Source organism: Aquila chrysaetos, chromosome 5, assembly GCF_900496995.4.
Source record: "Aquila chrysaetos chrysaetos chromosome 5, bAquChr1.4, whole genome shotgun sequence".
Classification (NCBI taxonomy): Eukaryota; Metazoa; Chordata; class Aves; order Accipitriformes; family Accipitridae; genus Aquila; species Aquila chrysaetos.
The window spans coordinates 44,022,390-44,036,102 of NC_044008.1; the positions used below are offsets into that span (position 1 = coordinate 44,022,390).

Here is a 13,713-nt window from a genome sequence, read left to right on the forward strand (position 1 = left end):
CTTTACATCTTGTTTTTCTTCATTTGCTTTCAAATCCTACAGTTACACCTGAATTTCCTAGTCATAAGAAAAATTGATTTCACAGCTAAACAAACAAAGGGACAGCTCGAGGCAGGTTAAGGCAAGTTCAGACAAAGCAATCCTGACAAGCCTCAGTCCTGAGGCCTTACAAAGTCAGCATAAAGCCTGTGGCCTGTTACTAGCAGTGACAATACTCTATTTACTGGTCTACAAGGCCACATTAGCCCTAGAGGTGTTTTCCTCTCACTACAGCCACTGCAGATAAATGCTCTACTGGGTGCAGTGGTCACCTGAGCCGAATGTTGCAGCCTAATTGTGGATTTTGATCCCCCATTGGGATCCAGCATCAGACAGAAAGGCAAAACAGATGTAAGGACCTGGTTGATATGGCCATTTAATGCCCATTTCAACCGGTGCCAGGGTCCAGGGGAGTTGGGGTAGTCAAAAAACAGTACACAGCAGTAGTTCAGATTGCAGGCTGATAAACCACAAGCCTTGGGAGAAGTGAGACAAGAACTAGAGACTTCCGTAAAACTGCAATCTTCTTTTGCTTTTTTCAACTTTTAGCCTTATCTGCAGAAACAAAATTTGATATGGCAAAGTGGTGCTTGGTGCTTTGTGGTTGATGCCCTGTATCTTTACAATGGATGTAAGGTATGTCTTGATAATAGGCTTTAAATTATTCTTTGCAGTTATTCAGCCAAAATATTTAAGTGCCTGTATCCACCTTTTGCTTGGTGTTAATGAAAAAGAGTTGCATGATTTCATCTGCCTGCTCCTCTTTTGTCTCTAAAACCCCTGTGAAACTGCGGTGCTTCCTTCTGCAAGAATCCAGATGCAAGCACCTCCCTTTTCTTGCACTAATTGGACTGCTGTGCTCAGCAAGCTATTATCTGAGCGGACCAACAGCCTTCAAAAATGGCATGGAAAAAGATTGGATTCTAGTTTAGGAGCACTGTTAATCTGATAGTCACTATCACAAAACCTATGTAAAATAGCCAAAGCCAAGGTGCAACATTGTACCAATGAATAGCTCCAAATAACTCTAGGCAAGTAATACATGCATAATGATTAACAAGTACAGTTATGTAACATAGCAAAGTTCAACATCATTAAATCTCCACACTGAGAATACTACCTCCACTTCGCAGATGTACCTTGAAAAGGAGGCTTTTTTTTCCTGACATACCTCAAGAAACTAAAACCTTTGCATAGTTTTTATCTTTTGTATAACTTTGGCCAAGACTATCAAAGATGCTGTTTTATGTAAATAATCACATTTTAAATATTATTCTACTGGACCTTCATCAAGGACACTCAGGAAAGAGGTGGGTTTTTTCAACTGCTTAATAAATATAAGGCATGTTTTTATCTTCTGTAAGAGGTAATACAGACCTGTAGGGCTGGCTTTCCAACAAGTCCCCGGCAAAAGTCCCACACTTCTGAGTGCAGGCTGAGGCTACTTGGGTGTGCGAACTACTGAGTGCACAAGTAGGGAGGTGTCCAGGTAAAGTAATAAACCGTAATGCTTTCAGTGAAAAATAGAACAGACTTTTCATCAGTGAATCCCTGACTTTGCAGACTTGCCACATACTTGCTGTAGCTCTGGGCACATAGCTCTGCTGTGAAATCGGACGACACGTATGGCTTTGTGTCTTGGAGTTCAATAATTGAACCATTCTTCAGAAAGCTATGAAAACATGTAAGTTGCCATAGAAAATACAGGCCTGGAAGAGATCGTCTACACTGAGGCAAGTTCAGCAATGTCGATAGCATCAGTGGCAGATGGTGGTCTAACCTGTTCTTGAACAAGTCTAATGAAAGCCATTCCCTAATCTGTTGAGAGATCAAAAGGGACCATTAGGAAGGCCTGTTCTGATTTAACCCCAGCCCTCATCCATTGCAGAAGCCAAAGTGCTTCCCCAACCACCGAGCTGTCTTGTGAGGTTGTACTAGAACTTTTAGGAAGATACCTAATCTGACTTGCAGTAAATACAGCAGGTTATGCACCGTAGCTGTAGCTAAGCAGATAATTATCTTCACTGTTAGAAACAATTTGTACTCCATGTAAAAAGAGGCCCCAGGAAACTGCCACACAGCATGTGGGGTGGATACCAGCAGGAGAGCAGGCCACGCTGGTTCTGGGAGGGCCATGACAGTGGACAAGTGTAAGGGTCCCGGTCAGTCTAGCACACAGGACATATCACTGAATAACTTAATGTTGAGGCAAGGAAAATAACTGCACTGAGTAAAAAATGATATTTTTTTAAATTAATGAGAATAAAACCAGACATCTACAGTCCTTTCAGTTCAGCTGGCTTTGTTGCATAGCTAGCTTCCCACCATTCTTTCAAGACTGTTCTCATAGAACAAAGGCATTCCCAGAAACCTCTTGGTTTAGCAGAACTGTTTGAAAAAAGTGAGCAAGCGAGGCAAGCTGGGATGGCTGGAGATGGGCAAGCAGTTGAGACCATTGCCAAAAAGGAGTTGAGGGATCCAGAGGATTTCCCTGCTCGTCCTGCCTGCCCTACCCCCCTGACCACCTATCCTGCCTGCCTAGCCTGCCCTGCCCTGCCCTGGCTGCCTACCCTGCCCTACTTGCCTGTCCTGCTCTGCCTGTCTGCACTGCCTGCTTGTATCCCGCTGCAAGTTGTGACAGAATTAACTTGCTCCTCCAAAATACTCACTTCTGTCAAATCAGCTTTCTCCTCCGACTAGCATAAAACTCTTCCAGTGGCAACTTGTGACCTGTTGCAACAACAATCCTCACAAATCTTGTGATCTTATGTTTACGAGAGCTTAGTTTTGATTTTCTTTGTTTCTTTTCAGAACAGCACTGCAATTTAAATGTGTCAGTGCGGTCCTCAATGGAAATTTGTGCTATCCTATGCTCTTTCCCTCAAGAATAAGATTGCATTTGCAGCCACTCTTCAGAGGGCTCTGTGCTGATGCAGAAACACTCTTGTAACTCTGATATAATATAAATAATTGTCATTTTTAATATCACTGGCAAATTTGTTATATGCAGTTTCAAGCCTAGCTGATTTGTGCGGTTTCTGCCTTCCTCGCCCCCTTGCTTTCTCTTCCCCCTTTTCTGATTTTAATTACCTTTCAACAATGTTCTGAAGATGAACAAAAGCCTTTAAAGAGTAAAGATGAGGGCAAGTCCCACAGTATTTCTCTCTTATCAAACATCCAAGGGATTTAGCTTGTGAAAGGGGTAAGTCACCAGCAGGAGACTAGCTATGGCTTGCTCTCACAGCACGGTCAGGCACTCAGCATTACACCACCAGCAACTTCTGCAGCACAGGGCGCTCTCTTTAACATGGACAGGGGCTGAGCCTGAGACCCTGCCAGGCTGAATAATGCCACTTAGACAATGATGTTTGCAGCATAAAATAAAAATCTTTTATGTGAAAATACAGGATAAAGTGAAGGGAACTGTCTGCCAACACCAAATAAGATGGGACCCTTGCACAAGGAGGTGCGCTTGTTTTAAAAAGACTGCACCATGGGCTTGTTTTTATCTTCTCCACCTGCAAGTCCAAGAGTAGTGTATTGTTATGGAGGTGCTTGCTGGTGTTCTCCCCTGGGCTGCTGAATAGCTTTAAAAGTATGCACATGTACTTGTTTCTTCAACGTAGGCAGGTGCCAGTGGGTTGTTTCCCTCCTCGCTGTTCAAACCAACCTCCCTGCTGGCATCAGTGGGGCATCTCGTCTAAGTTGGGGAATCCAAACTGTGCCCTAAAGTCTGTTCTTTCATTGAACATCCACCTTCTGACTTCACCGAAAAATCCCAGGGGCTATAATGCAATGTAATGTGCTTCCTACTAATGATAGTAAGGGAAGACCTTGACCCCGCGGCTGATGCTGAGTGCTGCATGTGTCATTTTTGTGTCTAAAAATGCATCCGTTTCTCTGGAGTCTTTTAGTTCTTTACTATTTTTATGTCACGGTGATATTACAACACTACGATGCTGTTGCAGGCCTTTACTGATGTTATCTTGCACGTGAGCTGTTACAGAAAAATGACAACATGCTGACCAAAAGCATGCTTTTTAATAAGGTGAGGCTGCAGTGCCCAAATACCAGCAGATAGTTTGGCAGGTCCTGGCCTTCAACTTTTGCCCCTAAACCATGGTGTTGCAGTGAACTACGCTTGGCTCATAGCTGGAACTATCACTACGGTGCACCAGCCATGGGGGGAGCACCAGCAGGCACAGGAACCAGCAGCGCTTCTTACCCTACCTGATGCATCAGACCTGGCTTCAAATTCTGAAGAGCCTGGCTGGTTTTGCCCGATGCCTTTGTGCTCGGACCAGCAGCAGGAGAACCCAGACTCTCCCCTTTCCTTAGGTCTCGCAGCTGATGGGCCTGTGCGGTCCCACTCTGGGGCTCTCGATTAAACCACATTTCCATCTAAACTGTTGCTTCTTGTAGGAGGTTATTTCCACTGTGGAGGCCAAGTTCATTGCAGCCAGGGCTCCCATAAGCACCTGCAACACGGACCTTTAAGGGTGCCAAGGGCCACTAAACAAATGTGAGTAGTTACTCGGTTTCCTACTTGCCAAAAGAGATAGCAGTGTTAGATTTTGGCAGTTTAGGTGGGCAACCGTGTTATTTCCATGTTCTAGAGAAGCTCCAAGTGAGCAATCCACGAGTGCCTGGAAAGCCTGAGGACAGGGAATGACACGGACGTTAGACCTGCGTCCACCTCCGGCCGTCAGCATGCTTACAGCGACGAGCAAGGGGGTGACGGCGGCAGCAGCCTGGAGGCTGCACCCATAGATCCCCTACGTTCCGCGGCTGTAACATGCTGTAACACCTCGTATAAAAGGTGACAGTAAGAAGAACGCGGTAGCAGTAGTTGATTCATGCTGGAGCTGGATTTTTACTGCTGATCCGAGACAACCCTGGGTTGCAATAAAAACCTGCCTTTGCAGGCCCCGTGTGGAAGTTTCACAGTCTCCGAGTGGCTCGGAGGCCAAACTGTGGGAATCCTCTGCTTCAGTCCTCGTTTTAACGTCCGCCCCCGCGGCGCAGGGCCCTGTATTTGTGATTGCTCTGCTCGTGAAGGCGAGGGAAGGGGACGATTCCTCGCCACTCGCCCCGAGGCAGCGCTGAGCAAGAGCTCCCACCCGCGGGGTCCCGGCCTGCCCCCGGGCGGCTCCACCCCCCGCGACAGGGGACGGGGGGTCAGGGGGGTCCGCCAGGGAATCGGTAAGACTCGGTAACCGAAACCCACTGTCAGTCCGGCCAGAAGCAACGGTGCCGGCTGAAACTGCCGTGACGGCGAGCGTCCGTTGAAACCGGGCGAAACGTCAATTACGCGGCTGCCGCCGCGGGCGACCGGCCCCCGCCGGACCGCGGCCGCTTGGGCCCTCCGCGCCGCCGTACGGAGGCCGCTCCCCTCGCTCCCCCCAATATGGCCGCCCCGGCAGAGCCCGCCTCAGCCCGCCGCCCGCCGGGGCCGCCGCCCGCCCGCCGCCGGCGGTAGAGAGCCGCTGGGCCGGCAGGCGGCCGCCCTCGCGGGGAGGCGGAGGGAGCCGCGGGGTCTCCATGAGGGCTTGCGGCAGCCCCAGGCCGGGCCTGCCCAGGCGGCTGACTCCTCCCTTGGGGAAGGAGGGTGCGCTGGGGCCGCCTCCGCCGCCGCCCGCCGGGGCCGCCGCCGCCGCCGTGTGACTGGGAGCGCGCAGCCCCGAGTGGCTGCGGGGCGCCGGGCCTGAGCCGGCGGGCGTCGACACCCTGCCCCCGCGGGACGGGGCCTCCTGGGCCCGGCCCGGCCCGCCGCGCCTTCCCCGCCCGCCGGGCTCCCCGCCGGCAGCGACGATGTTTTCTCTCAAGCAGCCCAAACCCACCTTCAAGTCCTACCTTCTGCCGCTGCCTCAGGTAACAGCCTTTCGTTTCTCTTCGGGACCCGCTCGGCTCTTCCCCTCCCCTCCCTGCCCTGGCCCTGGCCGAGGTGCCGCCGCCGGGGCTGCCCTCCGGGCGCGACGGCCGGCCGGGCCGGGCCGGCCCGCGGTGGGGCCCGCGGGGCTCTGCCCGGAGCTTCTCCCCCGGTCGCCGCGAGGTTGCCGGCCTCGCGGGGTGGGAAGCCAGCACCTGCGCGTCTCGGCCCTCGGGGGGGCTCCCGAAGAGCCCCCAGAAATCCTCGGTCGCCCGGGGAAACAAAAGCTGTGCAGGCGCGGAGGAGCGCAGCCCGTTGGCCTCTCGGTCTGCGAGGTCGCACGCAAACCGAAAGCGAGCGTTTGCTGGTGACAAGCCGAAACTGCGGCCGAGGAGCAGAGCTTTTATCAAAGTGAAGTCTTGTGCCGATTAAAACCGGCCGGTGTGAGATTATTTTGGAAAGTTACGGATAATGCTTCAGGTGTTTGGGCTCGCTTTGCTGTCTGGGATCCGCGTTGCCCGCTCTCAGGCTGTGGAATACTTGGAGGAGAAAACAGCTGGTGCTTGTCTGTTATGCAAATAATTAAAGTCTCCTTGTAGCCATCGTTTCACGTTTAAAGCTTGGCCGGTGGCATAAATAAGAAAATCAAGTGTATACAGTAGAATGCTATATATAGGCCATGTAGTATCAAGTATATCTAGTAGAACCGCTGGGATTTTTTGTGCGGTCTGGGTGTGCACTTGACAGAACGTGATTTTTATTTATTTATTTTAGACAAGTCAGGACGCCGACTAGCAACACGTTTGACACGTTGACTCATTTTTGCTTTTTCACAATTTATTGGTAAAAGTGAAATGTCGATGCAACATAGTTCTGGATATTCCTAGTCTTGGGAAATGGCAATATCGCTGTCAGTGTAAGAACCATAGGCATTAAGGTTATTTCACTGAAAGTTCTGGTCTTTTTATAGAAGTGTTTTTATTTTTAAGGTTTGGAATTAAAATGCAAGTAGGCATGTATGTGTTCTAGGCCTTCGTTTTTTGGAAGTTTTTCCTGTGTTGGGAAGTCATGCATGTTAAAAGTTGGTAGAGAGTTTTGTGCCAACTTGAGCGTCCGTATCTGTGTAAAGCTTGTTGTAGGACTTGAGCCTTTATGGAATGTCAAGCCAAACTGTTCTTTGTTTGTCCTGTGACTTGTTATAGCCTAGGTTACACAATTAGTTAAACATTAATACTTTAAACATTGTATTATTATTCTGGTACAAAGCTAAACATACACAAAAATGTTAATATCTTTACCGAAAACTGTTGCTGTGATTGGATCCTAGCTCTTTAAGATCAGCTTTTTAAGTTAAAAGAACTTTCTCCGTTGCCCAAATAGATCAGACTTGTGTCTGACTAAAGTTCTGATTCTTAAGTAAATTCTCATTTTTTTTCTTCAGGCTGAAGACCACATAGGGTCAGAACCAAGGATTAAAAAACTGGAACCAGTACTTTTGCCAGGTAGGCATAAATCAGGAATTTGACAGATACTTCAACAAGGATATATTGAAGCCTTTTGTTTATTGTAATAGAATTGGTAAAATGTAAATAGTTTTCCCTATTTTACTGTGATTTTTGTTTTTGGTATATTTTAATTGTAGCGTGCCCCTTGAGGGAATATAACTTCGAAGTAGGAAAATCTAATGAAATTTGTGTCTGTAGAAAATTGTTCTAACCTGCCTGAAACACTAAATAAATACATAAGCAATTTTACCTGTGTAGTGCTTTAGTGCGTGTAGAATAATGTCTTGGTTTTATTGCGAGTATTTGAAGTGAAACCATTGTAAGTGTTGTAACATTTATGACACCTTTTGGAAGACTACTAATAATTATATTTTTGTTAGATAGTCAGACCTTTACCTGTATGCAGAACCCACTACCATAGCATGTGTGGTAGTTTTCCTTTATTTTAAAAGAAAACGTTAATAGAATTTCCAGTAGGTAGATATGTTTGACTTCTGTATTGGAAAACTTCTGATGCCATCTTCATTCATTTACTGTTACTGAATATGCAGCTGTTATGTAATTTTGGAATTTGTAAGTGTCTTTAAACCTATGCAGAATAACCTTTTTAATGTGTGTGGGTGAGAAAAGCAATGTTTTTATTATTGTTCATAATTTTGTATTTATAAAAACGTAGGATATTCATGACTTCCATATTTCAAATAAGAAATAACCTTTGGTAAATGACACTTTGATCAACGAGGATTTCTAAAAGCCTTTTTCAGATACCAAAGGAACAATCTACTATTCTCAAGATTACTTTAATTACAAATTGTACATCACAGTAATAAATTTGGCTTGCTGTTTCTAAGGGTAATTCTGATTTTAAAACAATTGTATACTGCATTTTTTTCTTAGCATTCAGATTATATGTTAAGAAGTAGGAATTTACACACGCGCACACACACACCAATGTAGGAAGCTATTGCTATCATGTTGTCCAAGCTGATAAACCACACTAACTTTCAAAGTGATGAATAGAATAAACAAGTTACTCTTAAAAAATTATTTCTGTCACTGCTTCATATGGGACTGTTGTTAATTAAGCAGTACTAATTGATATGTGATACGATCCAGTGAGGTACCTTAAGCTTAAGAGGCTGAAATATTGTGGAAGAAGTTCAACTAAAAGAGTAAATAACAACTGACTGACACTCTTCAAGAAACAAAATAATACAGATTTTGCTTGAGGCATGGATACCTTAAAATACATTGCCTAGATTGCTTGCTGTTTGAAATAGTTATATTTTTATGCTTGAAAAACTTCTGCTTACCACTTGGCATCTTATTGGTTATGTTGCAGTTGATACTCATCCAAGATCTTTGACTCAGAAGGAAGTGACTGCGTGTTCTTCCCTGAGACATTCCACAGAAAATGCAAGGCAGTACGAGTTTGCTTTTCTCAAAATGTGACACATCTTGCCTTTACTGTGGGACACGTGCATGAGCAGTTATAGAAAACAATTTCTGTGCAGTAACTTCTTGCAGTGTGGTTCGTTCTTCATTTGTGAAACTCCAAAGTATGCTTAAAATGGTGCTGACTGGATTTGTTTTTCTCAACTGGCTTACATTTATCCCACGTTTGCATCATTTCCCTTGTCTGCACTGTCTTTAAAATCAGCATTTGATGGCTTTTGGGACATTTGTAGTAAGTTGCCCCAGGTTATATAGAAACTGATTGACAGAGTATGACTCACCACAGAATTAAAATTTCCACGTCCATATCATTCTAAGGTGTTATTTTGAATTATTTCATAATAAAATTCACTGCTCTGTACAGCTACAGAGTAGCTTGGACAAAATCTTCTCATTTTTGTGAGCATCAGTCTGTATGAGGGTGGGGGGGAGTTAAGTGATTTATTTTAAATGACTTAAATGAAACTCTTCCTGTTTAAAGTTAAGCACCAGCCTGAAAACATTTTTTTTGTTTCCGTCATCAAATGGTGCAGTAGAAAAGTGTATAAACAAGTACACGTTGTACTGTTGGATAGACTGGCTTTTGGATTTGTCATAACCCTAGTTTCTGGCCAAATTCCAACTCATTTAATTATATTAAGGCTGACTTGTACTCCCTTGCAAGTACAATTTGAGTATGGTATTCCTAATATCCTATCCTTAATAGTTGTGTGAAATTGCTTTTGCTCTCAGGAACAGAGTTCAACCTGAGGGACTGAATGTTTATTATGCTGCTTTAATTGGTGGAGTTTTCAAGGAGTTCTTCTGGAATTAAATTATATTAGCACAAGCAGTTACTGGCTTTAGTAATCTTTGAAAACTGCAAATAGTTGTATTAAGCTTTTGATTCCTAAAACATAGTCACTTTGAGGGAGTAGCTTACTAAAAATTGAAATTCCAAAGTAGCTAAATACCCTACTGTCTGACTTGTATTTCTGGGCAGTGGAGGTTAGGAGAGGGAGTTTCAGCCGTGGAAATAATGAGTCAGGTTACAAAATGAGGAGGTTTTTATTTAAAACTTAAAAAAAAAATTGGAATTTACATTGGAATCAAATTTTAACCTGTAGAGTTTGTTTTAAAGTTTCCTCTGGTGCCCAGAGGAATGGAGGTGCATCTCTTCAGCTGTTTGGAATAAAAGCCTATGTTCTCATGGAACTGTGTGCCCCGAGGAGGGTGGTGTATTAGGAAAAGCAACAAACATCATTTAAAGCAAGTAAAAACCTTGGTTGTAAGTGGCAACACTGCTACTACAGTAGAGAAAAGCAAATAATTTTATAGAATTTGGTATAATTCCATTCCAAAACACGTTAGAGGTTTAAGATGGAGTTATAAAAATGTTTTCTTTTTCTTTCTGCAGTTCTGTTCTCCTAAGTGTAGCTCTCTGATCAAGAGTTTTTGCGGAGTTAGTTGAAGAGTTGGCCTGTGTAACAGTTTCACTTTTTTTTCCTTTGTTTGTTTGCATAGCTTGTTTTATAAGCATGTCAAAGAGGAAAGATAGAGAAATAGCAGGTAGTCTCCCAGTGAGTCTGTTAAAGTGCCTTGCCTGGCTAGTAGGAAATTAGCTTGTGTACTTTAGGGGAGAGTGAAGTTAAAGCTGTTAAACTTAAAGGTGTGTTTTGTTATGGTAATCAGTTGTAGCCTATTTTCCACAACAATGTCTGTAGCATTTTTGAGACATCAACTTAAGCATTCCAAAAAAATTGTACAACATAACTGGAATGTAATGCAGTGTGTGTTTTCATGATTTGAATAGCAAAGCAGTGTGCAGAGAGGTGCAATAAATGGATGGATAAGGAACCAGTACTGTAAGCAGTGCCGCACCGTGGTTTAGGCAAGATCAGGCGAAAAGGTCCTCACTGCTCACACAGGATGTTCTGCAGGAGATTATGTAACTAATGGAACATCTGATTAAGTGTGAGAAAAGGATTGTTCCCCCTGAATCTTAATACCCACTTACAGTAATTATTTTAAAGTGTTGCTCAGTATACTAATTTGCTAATAGATTAAGTTAGTAGTTGTTACCTGTAAGTTTTTAAAAAACAGCTAGAAATGGCCTAGTTGGTTTTGGGTTTAAAAGTTTATACAGTAAAATTATAGATGTAAACTGAATTAGAATAGTCTTTTTTTATCTTTAAGACTTGCTCACGTTAAGGCAAGTTAAAGGAATACTGTTGGTGAGCTGCTGTTGCAAAGCAGTTATTCACAGTCTCTTGTGTCTGCACCGTGTTTCATGGTCAGAGCGTAGAAGTGTACTTCAGTGCCGTCATTCGTGTGCAGTCACACCCGTGGTGGGTTTATGAACAGGTCATAAGTACGGCTGGACACCCATCAGATGCCACCTCGTGCTGATGGTGGCCACCAGCAGGCACGTAGGAAGAAGAACAACCAGGACAAGCAGCACTCCCAGCTGCTTGTTCTGCCCTCCGTGATTCATTCAATGCGTGGCATGGGGACTTTCCTCTTGGAGTAATGTAATGGGGAGATCCAAGTGAGGAGTTACAGAGCATCATAGAGACAGTGCTATCATATTTAATTCCTCTTGCTGGATTTTCCTTGCATGAATTTATCCAATTGCTTTCTATAGCCATGTAAACTTCTATCACCCACAGCTTCATCTGGTAAGAAGTTCAGCAATTTAATTATGTGCTGTTACAAATTACCTTTATTTGTTTGTTCTGAACTTACCACCATCTAGTTTGGATAAATCCTAGTTCTTGTATGACACGGCAAACAGGCCATATTCTCCCATTCCATGTGATTCGTGATTTTCAGACTTGTGTCTTATGTCCGCTCTCTTTTGCTTCCCTCTAGCTTGTTGTCTTAGTTGGTCATAAGAAGGAAGCTTCCTGTATCTTTAATCATCCTTTTGATTACCTCTGAACACTTTCCAGTTGTGCTGTGTTCTAGTTGAGGTGGAGTTACAGGTCGTGTTCAAGATTTTTGCCACTGGATATATTTAGCTTTTATCTAATAATGCCAATCTAACTGGCTTTACCACCTGCTTTTTGGTTTTGGTTTGGTTTTTTATATATATGTGCCCTTAGATAGGCAACTGACTGTAGAGATTTAATTGTGGGAGGTTTTTAAGACTGTATCATGGAAAGTTTTAATTTTTTAGAAGTGTCCGATTCTCTCGCAAGTTAGCTCCCAGCTCTTTTTCAATATTTTTTTTTTTTTCTGCTTTCTGCAAATCCTTAGTACATGAAGTCATGTATTCCAGAGCAGCTGCAACACATCTTGTGATAGGAGAAGGAAAGTACGCTTTTTGGTGAGGCACGCTTGTGCATTAGTACCCCAGGTATGTTTACTCCAGATGCCTTGAACCCCTGCACCTCTTCCTTGGCATTTTCATTTGGTTTGTGGTGTCCCAGAGCTGGAGGACAGAGGTCATGGTGTTGCAGTGTGAGTGCAAGATGTCAGCACTGTGACCGGGGCGGGGGGCGGGGTGTAAAAAATAGGGACCGAGTTAGTGAGGTTGATGTGTAACCCCAGAGACTTTTCGGGTCTGCCTTTTCTTGTGTATTAGGAATCATTTTGGTTTAACACCTCAAAGGGGAAACTGAGATTGTTTAATAGCTTGGTACAGGTAGTAATGCTGTTACTGTCAGTGCCTTTTGCCATGTGTATTTCTGGAATGAACTGTTGATAATTCAAGTAGGTATTGCTGGATCTGTTAAGGATATTAATCTGTTGATGGTGAGTAACAATAGCCTATCAGTGCCGATAATAACTGAATAGAACTTGTATGAAGTCAGTTTCTGATTGTTTCCAAAGCATATTCAGTTGTTGATGCTCATTTCCAGTGTTGTGGTGTGTTAGCCAAGGCTCTCTTACTCATTGTGCAGCTGATTAAGACGACATATCGCAGGGTTAGTGTTTTTCCCAGCATCAAGTTTCTTATTTGAAATTGAAATAGTGCTGTACAAGTTTGTTTGTTTGTTTTTAAAGTTAGGGTGTGATATTAGACAAGCAACTGAAATAGCTTTCTAACTTCAACTCGCTTTCAGGAATTGGTGTCATACAAGAGCACGAAATTATTTTCAACATTTCAGAATGGCCAGATTAGAAAATCAGAATGGCAGTTTGGAAAGTAATACAATCCACTGAAGCTTTTCTAAAGTAGAATTTTTTTCTTTTTTTTGGTCTACACCAAGAAGATTACTGAAACTTTTATTTAAATAAATTATGAGAGTTTCAAATTCTAGATCTGAAATCTGAAACAGCAGGTTTTTGCAAACTAATCTTCCGTACTGTAAGAAGTTTAAAAATGAGCCAAGAATTTGGCTTATATTTAGAATAAATGAGGCATCACTTACAGTAAGTATATAGTAAATACTCTTTTCTGTTATAGCTTTTTTGCTTGTTTGACTCAAAGTAAATTTTCAGGCATGCTTTTGGTTCAGTTAACTGCTTGTTTTGTTCTTGGTTTTGCTTTTTTTAAGGATTGGCATGATAAAAATACTACCAAGGCAGTCTGCGTGTAGAATCTAAGTTCCAGATACAGTCTTACAAGTGGATTTTACTGGATGGAGTCAGTTTGTTCTGCTGCCTTTGTTATGAATACATAGAGGGCATTTCTTAAAGTTTCTGACTAGTAATAAATTTCAAGTATTTGTAAATATCTACAAAAATACTTTCCTATTTGCAACAGCTTAGCTGTAGGGCAATGTGGAAATCCTTTAAAGGTAGAAGGACGAACATGCTTTAAAACTAAATATTTTCATGTTTCTGCATGTGCATTCTGTAAAACGGTTCCAAAGTAATTGGTTTCTGCCCACTCTGTCCCACATATATTTAATGCCACAA

General features: G+C 43.4%; 2 protein-coding genes across 14 annotated transcripts in view; both read left to right on the forward strand.

The window, feature by feature from the left end:
• The window catches only part of TRPM1 (transient receptor potential cation channel subfamily M member 1), a 115,928-nt gene extending 115,145 nt beyond the window's left edge, over positions 1–783 (forward strand). For all 11 annotated transcript variants that reach the window (XM_030015211.1, XM_030015214.1, XM_030015213.1 and 8 more), the window contains one exon: positions 589–783. The gene's annotated coding sequence lies outside the window, so the exon portion shown is untranslated. The remainder of the gene's footprint in view (positions 1–588) is intronic.
• A 4,678-nt stretch (positions 784–5,461) lies between these two features.
• MTMR10 (myotubularin related protein 10) overlaps positions 5,462–13,713 on the forward strand; it is a 44,421-nt gene continuing 36,169 nt past the window's right edge. Inside the window, exons 1-2 of one of the 3 annotated variants that reach the window (XM_030015224.2) lie at positions 5,462–5,910; positions 7,350–7,410. In XM_030015224.2, the coding sequence (XP_029871084.1) occupies positions 5,851–5,910; positions 7,350–7,410 (121 nt within the window). In that variant the 5' untranslated portion in view covers positions 5,462–5,850. Of the gene's footprint in view, positions 5,911–6,448; positions 6,468–7,349; positions 7,411–12,585; positions 12,604–13,713 lie in introns of those variants that run through there. The other 2 variants (XM_041123851.1, XM_030015226.2) reach the window with 2 other exon arrangements.